Here is a 15,692-nt window from a genome sequence, read left to right as displayed (position 1 = left end):
ACTCTCAGGTAGGCCTTCCCCAGGAGGTACCAGGTGGGAAAGAGGCTGGAATCGTGGGGGCCCTGGAGAGACAGGCTTGAGAGTACCTGGGGAAGGGGATTACTCCGTGGCCCACACTCTAAGAGGCTGGTCTCCTCTAGGTTTACCTTTGAGCGCCAAGTATGGTCACCCCCCACTGCCACCTTTTCTGTTGCAGAGGGGCTGCTGAGTGAGGAAGAAGGGGCTGCTCTCCGCGAGGAAGAAGATTACCCATCTGGTGTAGCTGAGATGGCGATGTTCCCGGGACTGTCTGAGTCGGACAGCATTTCCCGCAGCCCCCGGGAAGAGGAGGAGGAGGAGGAGGAGGAGAGCGCTGGGGAGAACCCGCTAGACGAAGAGGAGCAGCCGCCCCCTCCCATGCTTCCCTGGCGGCGGCACCTCTCCCTGGGGAGTCGGCACCGGAGCGACAAGCCTGCCCACCGCCGCTTCCGCCGGCTCCACCATCCCATGGCCATGGACCTCGGGGAGCTCGACAGCCTGATGGCCAGCATCATGGACGCGCCCACCATCTGCCCCGACTGCGGGGAGAGCTTCAGCCCCGGCGCCGCCTTCCTGCAGCACCAGCGCATCCACCGCCTGGCGGAGGCCGCCGCCGCCGCCAGCCTGGAGCCCTTCGGCTTCGCGGGCGAGTGCGGCGCGGTAGTGGGGATGGTGGGCGTGGGCGTGGCGGGGGGCTTTGGGGCGGGGCCCGCGCTGGCCCGGCCCCCGCGCGAGAAGCCCTTCCGCTGCGGGGAGTGCGGCAAGGGCTTCAGCCGCAACACCTACCTGACCAATCACCTGCGCCTGCACACGGGCGAGCGGCCCAACCTGTGCGCCGACTGCGGCAAGAGCTTCAGCTGGCGCGCCGACCTGCTCAAGCACCGGCGCCTGCACACGGGCGAGAAGCCCTACCCCTGCCCCGAGTGCGGCGAGGCCTTCAGCCTCAGCTCGCACCTGCTGAGCCACCGGCGCGCGCACGCGGCGGCCAGCGGCGCGGGGGCGGCGGCGCTGCGGCCCTTCGCCTGCGGCGAGTGCGGCAAGGGCTTCGTGCGCCGTTCGCACCTGGCCAACCACCAGCGCATCCACACAGGCGAGAAGCCGCACGGCTGCGGCGAGTGCGGCAAGCGCTTCAGCTGGCGCTCAGACCTGGTGAAGCACCAGCGCGTGCACACGGGCGAGAAGCCCTACATGTGCTCCGAATGCGGCGAGACCTTCAGCGTCAGCTCGCACCTCTTCACGCACAAGCGCACGCACTCGGGCGAGCGGCCCTACGTGTGCCGCGAGTGCGGCAAGGGCTTCGGGCGCAACTCGCACCTGGTGAACCACCTGCGCGTGCACACGGGCGAGAAGCCCTTCCGCTGCGGCCAGTGCGAGAAGCGGTTCAGCGACTTCTCGACGCTCACACAGCACCAGCGCACGCACACTGGCGAGAAGCCCTACACGTGCATCGAGTGCGGCAAGAGCTTCATCCAGAGCTCGCACCTGATCCGCCACCGCCGCATCCACACCGGCAACAAGCCGCACAAGTGTGCGGGCTGCGGCAAGGGCTTCCGCTACAAAACGCACCTCGCGCAACACCAGAAGCTGCACCTGTGTTAGGGCTGGGCCGCAGGGAGGCTGCCCTGGGGGTGGGGTGGGGGGAGCATGCAGGGGAATAGATGTTCTGGGGATAGGCCATGTAGAAAGAAATGGGAAGGGGCGGGAGGGGCAATCGGAGAGTGACGGGGGAGTCTTTTGGTGTTAGGGGGTCTTGAAGGGGAGGGTTGACTAAGCGTTGTTTGGGGGTGTTATATTTTGCCTGCCTCCTCCCCCAGGAGGGCACGCTTGGGGGAGATGTGCTTGAGCGCGAAGACTTCTTCAGGTGCACGCAGTAGGGGGTGAAGAGCACGGGGGCGGGGTGGGGGGGAGCAGGCGCTTTGAGGACCTTGAAGAAGAGGGGGCGGGGTGGGGGAGTGAACAGGATGGCAGGCAATAGGGTAGGTAGGGTGGTGATGGCCTGTGAAAATCGGGAGAGGGCGTGGTTAGAGTGAGGATTATGGGATAAAATAAAAGGAAGGTATGAATAATTCTATCCTGGTCTCACCAGGCGTTAAGTCAGTGTTGGAACCCTGCCCCCCCAACAGCTGTAGTCCCATGAAAAGTAGACGAAACCTTGTCGATCCTATGGGGGAGGATATTTTATACATTCTTCCCTTCTTTTCTCTGAGCCACAGTTAGCTGCTATTTTGAGGCATCCAGGGGAAACTGGGCAGGAAAGCTACACACTCTGTTTTCAAACGCAACACTGAGGTTTAGAAATGCATTGGTAACTGGTTTTAAGATGACTTGGGTAAGCTTGGTCCTGCCCCTGGCTTTTTATTACTTCCTTTAAAATAGTCTAGCTCCATGCTAGGTCAAGGTGGTCCATGTGGAAGTCCGGTGTGTGCCAAGCCGGGTATTTGAGGTCTCACTTGTGAGGTTCTAAGTGCAGGAAAATGAAACAGTCCCGGCTGTGTGTGACTTTCCCCTTCCCAGGTCAGCATGATGCTGGTTTCAGACCAGTACCTGCTACAGAAGTCAACCAGCTCAGAGTTCTGCTAGCCGTACATGAGAAATCTGGGAAAGCAAATGGTCACATGTTGGGGTACAAGGCTTCTTTGTCTCATTTGCCTTCACTCTGTATCCAGTGCACCCCTCCCACCTTGGTAGTAATGGAGGAGGGAATAGAACAGCCACCTCTATCCATTTTGATACGGGCTTTTGGTCTGAGTAGAAATTTCTTTTTGTTACACAGGGAGGCACAGTAGAAAGCTTAAGGCTTTACACCAGGAGGGCACAAGCAGGGAGAGGTGTAAATGCAACATTGCCAAATAGCACAAGGAATGAATGTTTTCTGGTTGTTATATGAATGCCAAAACAGCACTTTTATATTTGTAAAGTGCTTTATGCTTTTTAATGATTGTTAGTTGTTTCTCACATCTTTGTGAGGTAGATCAGTATTATGATCGTAGGGAAGGCCTGGGGACAAGAGTACAGCAGGCTGTTCTGAAGAGAGGCTGATGACCGTGGGGATAGGTACGGCCTGACATTTTGTGCTCTCCAGCTCAGCTGCTAGAAGACAACCTGTCATGATTTATGTAATAAAGACACTGAAAATTCTTCTGCTTTATGGAAAACTTAAGGCTAGTCTAGAAGGGCCAAAGATGTCCTTGTTGACAAAGCTGGTCTTTGTCACACAATTAGGGTGTCTTAGGTTTGTTGTATTTCTAGTAGGGCTGTAGTTAGATGACTGTTAAACAGATTTCGGTTACCTGTGCTGAAAATCCCGCCCCTGGTTTAGCCTCTAGAAGTTAGAGTTGTGGAAAGCAGTGTTGTTTTCCTCACCAGTGATCGTGAGTTGTCCTGTACCTTTCATGGAAGCATCTTCACAAGCTGTTGGACACACTTGAAGGAGAAGAAGAAAAATTGCAAGATTGTTTTTATGGTTTTAGCAAAGTTTCTGTGGATGCTGGTATTTTATACTTGATCAGTTGTGTTTTAGCCAGGAACCTCTTTGGGGACTATAGGAAAGCATGTTTCTGTCCTTATGAAAACACTTTCTTAGAAAAGTCTTGAGACTTCTGGGCTTAATGTAATGCCTGTCGATCTTGCCCTCTTAATCAGTTTATTGTCACTTACAAATGCAAATAATACAGATTTTCAAAAGATAGATAATTTTGGAAGATACTAATTCTTTATTTTCTTTTAGTACTCGACAGCACTATGAGCAAAGTAAATGTGCATTATTTATTCTGACTCTTTACTCTGAATACTAAGTGTGTAGGACTCCTCTGAAAAGAATATAGCCAATTTGTAGGTAATCTTATTCCTTTGTGTGTGTGGTTTTTGTTTTGTTTTTGTTTTTGTTTTTTTTTTTTCGTGTACATCTACCTCTTCCAGCCATTTTAAGTTCTCTCAAGTTCATGCCTATGAAATCTCATCTAACTTTTGATTACTCGGGGATTGATCCTCCACTTGATGGGTTATTTGGTGTTTTGCTGCCACTGCACGGTCATCTATATTAGCTAGGTTATGTATGGATGGCTTTCAAGAAAGAGGTCAACAGGGAAAGGAGACTGAAGCTAATATAAAATAACTTAGTGGCAGTGGAAATCTTTGGATTTCATCGACCTCTCTTGGGTACCATGGATAAGAGAGTCAGCTACTCCTTCTGTATCCCTTTTGTGAGCAAATCCCTTAGCAGAAGAAAACAGTCCAGCCACCAACACCCCCACTCTCATGGTGCATTTAAAATGTGATTCCACTCTTACAATTCTTCAGGGAACAGAGCTGCATTAGGTGACTCGAAATGCAGTCAGGAGATTGTTTCTCGCATTTAGTTTGAGAATTGTTTTTCTTCAGCCAGCGCTTGTTAACTGTGGTTCACCCTTAAAAGTGTTACTTTGAAGATTCCTTCCATCAACTCATTAATGATGGCGGAGGCAAGTGTATCATTTGTTTCCTGGGGAGTTTGGTCAAGTACAGGCTGCTCTTTACTTGGCGAAGCCAGGAGCAGTTTAAATAGGTTAAATGGCTTGACGAAATCTTGAGTTCTGAGTTGGAAAGAGAAGATGAAAAGTTAACCCCCTGAGCCGTGTGGTCTCTTCAGGATCAAGAGCCTTGTACATATGTGAAAAGTACAGATTAAGAACCTGTGTTCATAGACAATCTGAACTGTGTTTCTGAAGTTTGTGCACATTTTCCTTCACTGTAATGTTATTTTACAGCTGTTTGTTAAAATAGTGAATAACTTAATGATCCTGAAAATAACAGTTTTTGTGTGTGTGCTTGTATATGTGAGAACTGCCTTATTTTCAGGTTGTTTTATTTAATGATGGTTCCTTGGACAGCATTCTGGTGTTCAGCCACCAATATGGAATATTTGTCATTAAATCCATATCAGTCTTTCCCCATGTCATTCTTTTCTTCTTTGTCATCCATTGAATGTCACTCAGATCAGTATATGGAAGCTATGTTGGTAGAACAGGGGTCAGCAAACTACCAAACCTAGGCTGCCTCTTTTTGCAAGTAAAAATTTTTGGGTGACAGTCATATTCCATACAACCTTGATTACAGATTGTCTGTGGCTGCTTTTGCTCTACAACAGCAAGGTTGAGTCTTTGTCACAGAGGCTGCGTGGCCCACAATCCTAAAATATTTACTCTCTGGATCTTTTTTTTAACGTTTTTTTTTTTTTTAACGTTTATTTATTTTTGAGACAGAGAGAGACAGAGCATGAACAGGGGAGGGTCAGAGAGAGGGAGACACAGAATCTGAAACAGGCTCCAGGCTCCGAGCTGTCAGCACAGAGCCCGACGCGGGGCTCGAACTCACGGACCGCGAGATCATGACCTGAGCCCAAGTCGGCCGCCTAACCGACTGAGCCACCCAGGCGCCCCTCTCTGGATCTTTACAAACAAACTTTGCTGACTCCTGTGTTATTAGAATGTTCAGGTGGATCCTAGATCATCCTGGAACTGGCTGATGTCTAAATACTCTGCCCATTTTAACCAATAATTCAGCGGGGCACTTCTGTACTAATGGGACTTTGAGGTGTTGGGAGGATGTTAATGCAATGCCACTGGTATTGATATCCAAAGATTTGTGTGTTCATTCCTTGTATGAACCAATCTGGGGCATTTAGGCAGCGGGCAGGGAAAAGTCGGGGTGGGGAGGGGAGGCAGCCTTAGGTCTCACCTCTAATCTATTAAAATAATATATTCCTGAATCACCTAAGAAAGTATTTTTTTTTCCCTCAGCTCTCAGAAATGTAACTTAATGGCTACTGATAATTCAGAATGGAACTTATCAGCTAGACTGGACTCCTACTTAAAATCTTTTTTAGCTGGTTTCTGCCCAACCTCATGGAAACAATGAGACAGTTGTTTGTAAGAAAGGGATTCACAAGAACTAGAAAAAAGGAAGCGTGAAAAATACCTTAGTTTCTTGTAATGATCACAACTACCTCCTTGTGTGTCTGCCGGTCCTTCTTTGCCTGGCAGGTCCAGTGAACGCTGGGTCCTAGTTGTGGAGGGGGCTCTCCCTTCTGAGATTGCAACATTCCTCCCTAGGCCTGACTGTTCTGGCTTGAAGCAACCAGTCTAGCTCCTGGTTCCTAGGAACGAGTATTTGAAGTATTTGTCTGGTGCTCTGTGGGGACATAGCAGTGAACCTGGCCTTCTGGGCTATGCGACGAAAGGATGCTCAGCCTGAACTTGCTGTTAGAGCAGGGCTCAGTCCGAGATCCAGGTGGAGAAAATGTTATCTGGTCAATTTGGAATTCTTTAGGCTTAATTAGTTTAAGATCAGGATTTTCTGAATTTAACCTTAACTACACAGTAGAATTACCTGGAGAGCTTTAAAAACAAACAACCTCCTCCCCCTTCCCCCCCCCCACAAAAAAAAAAAAAAAAAACAACCAAAAAAACTGGTCCGGAGATTGATTGATTGATTGGTCTGGGGTGAAGTCCAAGGACCTGTAATTTTATAAAGGCTCCCTAGGCAACTTTAATGTGCAACCAGGATTGAGCAATCTGTAGGACCATTTAGGCATCTCCTTTCTTTCTTGGCGGTTACAGTAAGTAAAACTGGTAAGCCTTCCATCTCTCCTCTGCCAAGGGGTATAGAGGCATAGGGCATTGTCAGATGCTGCTGGCTTTGCTGCCTGTCATTCCTGCTAGGCCTGCCTTTCACATGCACCTTCCCCAAATAGATAATAAGTAAGGGCCAGGGGAGTGCCCACATTCACCCTTCATCAGGTAGTGCCAGATAGGCATCACAGGCAGCTGCTGGCCTTCCTGTGTCTTTGCCTGTCATAGACTGCCTGCCTTCCCTTCTTTCCGACCTTCATTCCGCCTCAGCTCACTTAACAAAGCAAAATTCCATTCATTACTCCTTTTCTGAGCTGCCCTTGGCAATCCAGCGGTTTTCTGAATTTTGCTCCTGGAGAGAAAGGGGAGGAGCTCACCCATCGGGTCTCCAGCTTGAACAGACTAGTGCTGGGCTCTTCTTTTTCCTGGTTGGAGCCTCAAGTGTCTGCAGATTACAGTCCCCTGCTGGCCGCCTGTGCTTTCAAGGTCAGCTCTGCTCATCCGAAGCACACTCCAGCGGTTTTCAATTTCCAACCGCCCCACTGGGGTCCAGGCGACTGTTCACAGACTCGTCTGTATCCACCTGCATTGCAGCAGCTGCAGATGCTCAGCTCTGGAAACCAAAGAGCCTGGTTGCAAGGTGTTTCATGTACCAAGCTTCCCTGTGCTTAGGAAAGATTTAAGAAGTGTATCCGTTTATTGGCAGGGCTCCAGCTGGCCTTCCCGTGCCGATATTTGAAGGGGTGTCATGCCCAGGGAAAGGGTTGAACGGTTCCAGACTTCGCCAGTTGCTGGAAACTAGGGTAGTCATTTATTCACAGAAGATGCTCCCCTGAGATGCCCTCCCTGACCCACGAGGGCTGGAGTGGTTCTTCCGCAGAGACGTACCCATAATGTCCTATACACATTTCCTATGGACGGGTGGCCTCCCTGGTGCCCCAAGGCTGTGGCTCATTAAGAGCAGAGACCCTGAGAAGCCCAGTCCATAAGCCTGCTGAGTGACCTTGTGCTGGGGTAGCGCTTGATGCTGGGGGTATAGGTATGAAAGAGAGAAGCTCACGTGTTGTAACGCTCCAGAATGGTGAAGGAGAAGGCTGGTTTTGTTCGCTGCCTAACATCAAACCAGCTTCCTGGTGGAGAATTATTTTGCAAACTGTAAGTGTGACTTGGGATTTGGCCCCTTGTGGGGGAAGGAAGAACTCCATAATATGGAGTATGGCTTCAGGTATGATGCCTGGGTAAGGTGGTACCTCCAGCAAAGGCTCAGGGGGAAACGGACTCTGCCAAGGACTTGTGCCAGGGTCACTGCCGCTGCAGAGCAGGCAGTGATCCGCTTTATCTGGCTTTGGTGGGTGGGCGAAAGAGGCAGTGTGACCTTGGAGAGGCTAACGAAGCAAGGGGCTGCCAAGGGACCTGGCTAGACACTTCTTTTGTCAAGTCTGGTGTTAGAAAGTGGTGAGGAAAGCCAGAATTTTGATACACAAGGACTACCTCCAGGCTTCCTCTGAAGTAGCTCTACTGCTCTCGATTAATGTCAGTGGGCGTAGGAGGGGTCATGGAGTTGACCACTGGCCTGTCTCCTCTCCGATTTCCAGCTCCAGAGGCAGAGGGATGAGGGGATGGGAGGCCATGGCCTTCACTCCTTTCCTGAGGACAGAGGAAGAAAGGAGGAACCGGTCTACCATCCCTTTGAGGGACGGGCAAAGGACGGAGCTCTGGCGTTCGCCAGCTGTGGTCTTGAGCAAGGCTTGGGCTTTTCTGGGCCAGTTTCCTCTTCAAGAGACACCATCTCTATGGCCTCTGCCCACTCTAGTGTCACTCTAGTGTCCAGTGATTGTCAGAAAGCTTGAACCCTGCTTGGGAAACATCCAAAGCTCAACACAAGGATGGCGTGGGAGCTTGTCTCAGTCCATGTTAGCTTCTGTGGCTCAGGAGGGAGGGGACTCTCCGGTGGGCTCCTGCTTGGTTGGGCCTTGGTCGTCCACATCGGGAAGGGGAGTGTGTCCTGTGCAGATGAGGAACCAGATGCCAATAGGGCTGGGGCAGGGCCAGGGAGCCACTCTCACCTTTGGCTTTGCCCAAATAAATGTACAGCTGGACGACCGTGTTCTGGTGAAGGTTGGCTGCAGAAGTATGGTGGTGCTGGAAGCCACTTACGATTGCCCAGTGTCACTGGGATGGACCTGAGGAATGGGCCACGACCTTCATTTTGCAGCTAAAGAAACAGACTGAGAGAAGTAAAGAGAGTTGCCTAATTCTGAAAGGGCCAAAATGGAAGAGAGCCCAGGTGTTCACCCTTGTTTGCAGAAATGGAAGCTTCTTTTTTTTTTTAATGTTTATTTTTGAGAGAGAGAGAGAGCAGGGGAGGGGCAGAAAGAGAAGGAGACACAGAATCCGAAGCAGGCTCCAGGCTCTGAGTTGTCAGCGCAGAGCCCGATGCGGGGCTCAAACTCACAAACTGTGAGATCATGACCTGAACTGAGATCAGACGCTCAACCGACTGAGCCACCCAGGCGCCCCTGGAGATAGAAGCTTCTGAAGAGAGAAAATACTGTCTTCTCTTTTTCCCTCCTCTTCCTCCTCCCCCAGCACCGCCCCCCCCCCTTTGCCCCTGCAACTTTTGTTCCTGTCCTATGAAGCACCTGCTGTCTCTGTGTAAGACCAGCATTCCACAGGCCGTACTGGGCTGTATCAGCTCTGCAGAAGGCTCCGGGCAGAAGGCTCGGTGTGCTGGGTAAGCCTGCCCTCTGCCCCCTTTCCAAATGTTCTCTCTTATCCCTGTTTCTTTTTCTTTAGCAAATATGTTGGTAGGGCGGCCTCCTGGCTCTGTGCCTTCTTGGCCTCCAGGAGGCGGTGTCTCTCCTACCCATTCTGAGCACGGTGCTCACAGGCCAACCTTGGCAGTAGATAGTAGGTCACCAGGGCAGGTGGGTATGGAGTCCAGCTTTGTCTTGCTTAGAGGAACGCCTACTTGGACAACCTTCCCTCCACTCCCTAAAATCCCATTTCTTCTGGTCCAGAGTCTCTTTCTTTAAGAACACTGGCTTTCTTCCTTCCTCCACTCCGTAAATGTTGACCGAATGCTTGCTCTGGGCCAGGCGTGGGTTGTCCAAGCAGGGTCCTCACAGAGCCTTCCAGAGTCCACAGTCTAGTTAGGGAGATGGGCAAGTTAATAAGCAACCACCTGGACTGTGACAAGTGCCTTAGCGGAGGGACACATTTTACCCCTCCCTGGAAGGCTGGAGACTTTCTAGGGAAGGCGCAGCCCGAAGCATGAGGACCAGTTCGTTGGGTCAGGGAAGGGTGCCAGGGAACAGGAATGTGTTGCAGGCACGAGCGGCCATGGCAGCAGCGTGGTGTGGCCGGGTTCAGGTGGGTGTTTCAGATGTGTCAGAGGCTACAAAGTAACCCCCCCCCCCCCCCAGCCCATGTGCTGTGCTTCTCAAACTCTGTATGTTGCTTGGCCCCAGGTGTCCCTGCTATAAACTTTCCTCTTTTCTTCACCATGGGGATTCTCGTGTGTTCTTGAGGGGCAGAATGGAGACCTACACTCTAGCCAGCTCTGCTACTGATTTGTCGGCGACGCTGGGAAAATCACTTTACTTCTCAGGCCTCGGTGTTCTTATTTGTGAAGTGAGGAAGAGAAGGCAACCGTAGCTAAATGCCGGAGTCTCTAGGGCCTAGTTGAGCTCTATAGTTTGAACCCCACCAACACTTTGATCTCTCCAGGAGGGGTCAGGGAGCCTTCCAGGTTTACCTGTGATTAGGAGGGGGTTGTTTTGCCTACTGATGAAAGAAATTCTCATTATCAGGATTGGCTGCTTAAATCCCAAGGCTAGGTGCAAAATCAGATGTGGGGGGGCCCCCAGGGCAGAGCGGTAAGCCAAGCACAGGGCCCTTGTGACCTCACAAGCCGCGTGCTCATGAAGCGCACTGCTCACAATTGAGCCAGTGGCTTTACAGGCTCCAGCTGGTGCCAGGAGTTTAGATCCTGTGCCCACTGTGCCCGCCCCCTGTCACCAGCCCCTATTTTGGAAGATGGGCTGACTCTGCCTGCTCAGGTTCTGTTTCTCGAGGAAAGACTGCATTTTTAATTAGTGGGGAGCTTCAGGTTTCTAGAACAGACTGGTGACTGTTCCAGAGTTTGCAACTGACCCCAGGGTCCCCTGCCCTCCGGGACAGTGGCCAATCCACTTTTTGTTAGTCCTCCCCTCCCCCTCCGCTGCCTCATAATGAGCCTCTCTCTTGCCTTGAAACACCAACTCTGTTCCCTGCTCTTTACCTTTGTGTGGGATCTGTCCCAGGTGAATGGAGGGGGATTCCCTCCAAACTTCTTCAGAGTCCCTGGGTGCTTTCAGGAGCACTGTAAGTGACCACTTAAAGTAATCATTTAAGGAATGGGAGATTTTCCCCTCCTCCTCCTCCCTCTCCTCCTCTTCCTCCCCCTCCTCCTCCTCCCCCTCCTTCCCCTCCCCTCTTCCCCCCTTCTCCTCCTCCCCCCTTCCTTCCTCCTTTTCCTATCCCTTCCTCTCCCTCCTCTTCCCCCTCCTCCTCCCTCTCCTCTCCCTCCCCGTCCTCCCCCTCCTCCTCCCTCTTCCTTCTTTTCTGATGAGATTTTCTTCTGAATTTAGTTTTTAAAAATAGAATATCCTAGTTTTTGTTTTTGTATTTTTAGATTTTATTTATTTATTTATTTTTATTTGAGAGAGAGTGTGCACTTGGGGGAGGGGCAGAGAGAGAGGGAGAGAGAGAATTTTAAGTAGGCTCCAAGCTCAGTGCAGAGCCTGACTCGGGGCTCATTCTCACGTACTGTGAGGTCATGACCTGAGCTGAAATCAAGAGTCGGACACTCAACTGACTAAGCCACCCCAGGCATCCCCTTATTTTTGTAGTCTAAAAACTCCCTGGGCCTCACGCTGTTTCAGATTGTACATCTAACTTCCAGTCCCCATAAAAATCTTCCCAGTTACGTTCTGCCTTCGTAGGTGACATTCCCTCTCAACGTTTCTTTCAACCACTCACTCCTCGTACCACACAAATGGATTCCTCTCTCTCCCCCACACTCCCAATGTTGCTTGCCCTCTTCCTGGTTCTCACGATGACCCAGCTTCTTCAGGTTTGTTGATTTCTTGAGGTTTGAAATCTTTCCCCTTCCCTGACTCCCTTCCCTCCCCATCTCAGCAATTCAGTTTGTTTGTGTTTTGTCTGTCTGTCTATCTACCCGTCCCTCTGTCCATCTAACCACTCATCCATCCATCCGTCAGTCTGCAGTCCATCTATGTGCCTGCTTTGTGTCAGGCACAGGTCTTGGCTCTAGGGACACAGAGATGAAATGGTGAGTGGCTGCCCTCAAGGACATGACAGTGTAGTGAGCGAGGCAGAACATAGAAATAATTACCATGCGATTACATATGCACAGGATGCAGAGATGATACAATGGAAGCTTTGGGTAAGTGAACAAGGACTTGAGAAAGACGTGCTGGCAGGAGTGATGGTCAAGGTGTCAGCAGAAGGGACACAGCTTTAGCACAGGAGTATGTAAAAGCACAACATATGCGGGAAGTCTTGGCCTGTCGTTGGCACATAAAGCTGGACAATCTAGAGAGTGGGCAGGAATTGGTGACCGTTGCATCTGGAGAGGTGGGCAGGGGCTAGATCTTGAAGGGCCTTAGCTGTTACTGTAAGACACTCAGGGTTATCCTAAGGGGTTCCACTGAATGGTTTTCAGGAAAGGAGCCACATGGTCAGAGTCTATGTTGGATGGACAATGACTAAGAGAGTGGATTTCATCGGTGACTCTCCGAGGCAGGGCGGCCAAGCAAGAGACAACGAGGGCCCAAACTAGGCTGTGTTACTGCACAGGGAGAGGACACTGTCAGGAGGCACTCTGGAGGTGACGTTGGTAGGACTGATTGATAGGCTGGAGGGAGAGTCGGGGAAGGACATCCCGGTTTCTGTCTGGAGAGAGTGGGTGCATAGGAGTGCTGTGACCCTACTCAGGTATTTCTTAAAGTAGTGTCTGCTCTGCCTCAGGCTGGCCTCAGTTGCCCCCTGCATTCCATTTTTGTTAATCCTGCAGAAATCAGACCTTTATTTCTTGCCTAGATTCTTGAGGTATCCTCTTTAAAAAAAATTTTTTTTTAATGTTTATTTATTTTTGAGAGAGACAGAGACAGAGAGTGAGTGGGGGAGGAGCAGAGTTGAGAGGGAGACACAGAATCCGAAGCAGGCTCCAGGCTCCAAGCTGTCAGCACAGATCCCAATGCGGGGCTTGAACCCACAAACTGTGAGATCATGACCTGAGCTGAAGTCGGACGCTTAACTGACTGAGCCACCCAGGCGCCCCTTGAGGTATCCTCTTAATTTCTTCCAGTCCATCCTGCACACTGGTGCCCAAGTCCTCTTCCAGGGACAGCTGAACAAGAATCCTCACTGGCTGCACATTGAAAAATCTCCAAGTTCTTTCGCCTGACTGTCAATATTCATTGCTAGTGGGGACATGAAGACATGGTCTTTGCCCTGAAAGAGTGTAATTTTCCACAGAAGGTGAGGCATATTACACGTAAAGTAGCTAAATGTCAAATGGTCTTTAGAAGGGGAACAGAATTCGTGCTCTGAGGGGAAAGGAGGAAGGAGGCAGAGTTTCCCCTAGAGGTGAATCAAGGTCACCCTGGTCTTTTCCCATTATGTCGTTCCAGGTGCGTCTTCCATTCTCCCCTGCACCTGTCCTCTCTGGTCTGTCCACACTGGTCTCATCGTTGCCTGAAAATGACTCCCCTTTCCCACCTCTGTGTCTCGGCAGACTCCCTCTGCCTGGCATACAGGCCCTCCATTTCTGCCCGTTAGAATCCTACCATCTTTCAGTATTCAGCCCAGTGCAAGTGCTTTATTGAGTCCCCTGCCCAGATGGGATCTTCCCGAGGCACATTACCTTTCTGATGGCCTTTGTACATTTCACCACGTACAGTACCTACCATGTCTCACGCTTTATTGCCCCCACCAGCCTGGGGACAGAGATGGGACACTGGGAGCCTTAGTTGTGGGTCTAGCCCGCAGATGCATTTCATTAGTTCTCATTCTTTTTTAAAAATCACAATTCATTTAGTCGAAGAATCACAACCAAATATCAAACATACAGAAAAGTACAGAATATGCTGTAATGCCCACCCAGGACCCATCACCAAGAAGGAACAGATTGCCTCTAATGCCTCGCTGCCCTCTTTTTGAGAACTAAAATATTATGCATACGGTTTCGGCACTAGCCCACACATTCCCGGAGCTGGTCTGCACACTGTTTTCAAAATTTAGAATTAGGTGCCAATATTTAGAAATCAAGAGATTTCATATAACGATTGGGAAGGTTTGCTTTCCTCGAAGAGTCAGAAGATCTGGGAACTTGGAGTACATCCCAGGCCCGAATCAGCTGCTGCCTCCCGGAAGCAGAGCGTGGCCTCCTGCACACCACACTCCCACCGCCACCCCCCCATGCCCTGGGGTCTCTGGGCTCCAACCTGCTTTACTTATAATGCGGGTGCTGGCTCCTGCAGACATGTGAGTCTGATGTCTTCACGTGGACTCCTGGAAGTCACAATGCTTTTTTTTTTATTATTATCACTGGAACTGAACCACTAGCGAGCTGGATGACCTCGAGCAAATTGCGTACCTCTCTGCTTCCATTTCCTCCTGTGTCAAATTAGGGTAGCAAGAGTGCCTGCTTTTGAGTGTTGTTTGAGGGTTATTATATAAAACGTATAGGGGCGCCTGGGTGGCTCAATCGGTTAAGCGTCCGACTTCGGCTCAGGTCATGATCTCACGGTCTGTGGGTTCAAGCCCTGCGTCGGGCTCTGTGCTGACAGCTCAGAGCCTGGAGCCTGCTTCTGATTCTGTGTCTCCATCTCTCTCTGACCCTCCCCCATTCATGCTCTGTCTCTCTTTGTCTCAAAAATAAATAAACATTAAAAAAAAAAAAATTTAAAACATGTAAAGCAATCCCTGGCACCTGATTCTTCTGGCTAACAGTCCACGATCTTTTGTCCAAAATCCTAGGGGCTGGATGTGTGTTGAAATTCAGATTTCTTTTAGATTTTAATAAGGTAATAAAGCAATATCATAATTACATAGACCCCCAAGAGGTTCTGGGCCAGCACCTTGTAACTGAACGCGCTGAAATATCTTTGGGGGAAAAAAAGCACAGATATTCACAAGACATGTGATACAGACTTGCCTCACAATCCTCACAGGAGTTTCCCGGGTATAATCTGGATCTGGTTCCTACCCTCAGAGGAACAGATAAAGAGGCCTTCACTGGGTTCAGTCATGTATACTGTGCAGGTGTTCTCAACACCACATCATTATCTCAAGGCCATGTCCTTGGAGCAGCCTCTGGAAGCAGGGAAGGTGAGAAGAGCCCACATTCCAAGGGCAGGGGAGGGGCAGAGAGAGAGGGAGAGACAAAATCTCGGGCAGGCTCTGTGCTCTCAGAGCAGAGCCCGACGCGGGACCAGATCCCATGAACTGTGAGATCACGACCTGAACTGGAAACCAAGAGCTGGAGGCTCAACCGACTGAGCCATCCAGGGGACCTCAAAATTTATTTTGAGGGAGAGCAAGAGTGAGAGCGTAGAGGGAGGGGCAGAGACAGAGGGAGAGAGAGAATCTCAAGCAGGCTCCGCGCTGTCAGCACAGAGCCCGACGTGGGGCTCTACCCCACGAACCGTGAGATCGTGACCGGAGCTGAAATCAAGTCAGACACTTAACCGACTGAGCCCCCCAAGGCGCCCCGGCAGGTATGTCTTTTCGAAGACCCCCTCTAATAGCTTTGTCCATTTCTGGGTGGGCCGGCCTGCCTGGAGCAGTTAGCATGTCAGGGATGGGGAGCCCCATCCTAATCCAGAGCTGCCCTGCCCTCGCCCCAGTCTTCAGATCTTCCTTGGATATTTGACTTATACTAATGAGAGGAGAAACTGTGAGGTCAGTTTTTGTTATTGTTCTTAGTCTGCTTGTTAATAAAGTAATTGAGAACTTTGTACTTGGGGTGAAACACAGAATGTCTATGTTTCTAAAATT

General features: G+C 50.5%; 1 protein-coding gene across 3 annotated transcripts in view; it reads left to right on the top strand.

The window, feature by feature from the left end:
• The window catches only part of ZNF697 (zinc finger protein 697), a 30,150-nt gene extending 25,201 nt beyond the window's left edge, over positions 1-4,949 (top strand). For all 3 annotated transcript variants that reach the window (XM_045478836.1, XM_045478837.1, XM_045478838.1), the window contains exon 3: positions 197-4,949. In XM_045478836.1, coding sequence (XP_045334792.1) covers positions 197-1,617 — 1,421 coding nt within the window. In that variant the 3' untranslated portion in view covers positions 1,618-4,949. The remainder of the gene's footprint in view (positions 1-196) is intronic.
• The last annotated feature ends 10,743 nt before the right edge of the window (positions 4,950-15,692 follow it).

This window comes from Leopardus geoffroyi, chromosome C1, assembly GCF_018350155.1.
Source record: "Leopardus geoffroyi isolate Oge1 chromosome C1, O.geoffroyi_Oge1_pat1.0, whole genome shotgun sequence".
In the NCBI taxonomy this organism is placed as follows: Eukaryota; Metazoa; Chordata; class Mammalia; order Carnivora; family Felidae; genus Leopardus; species Leopardus geoffroyi.
This window is presented reverse-complemented; position numbering and strand designations above follow the sequence as displayed.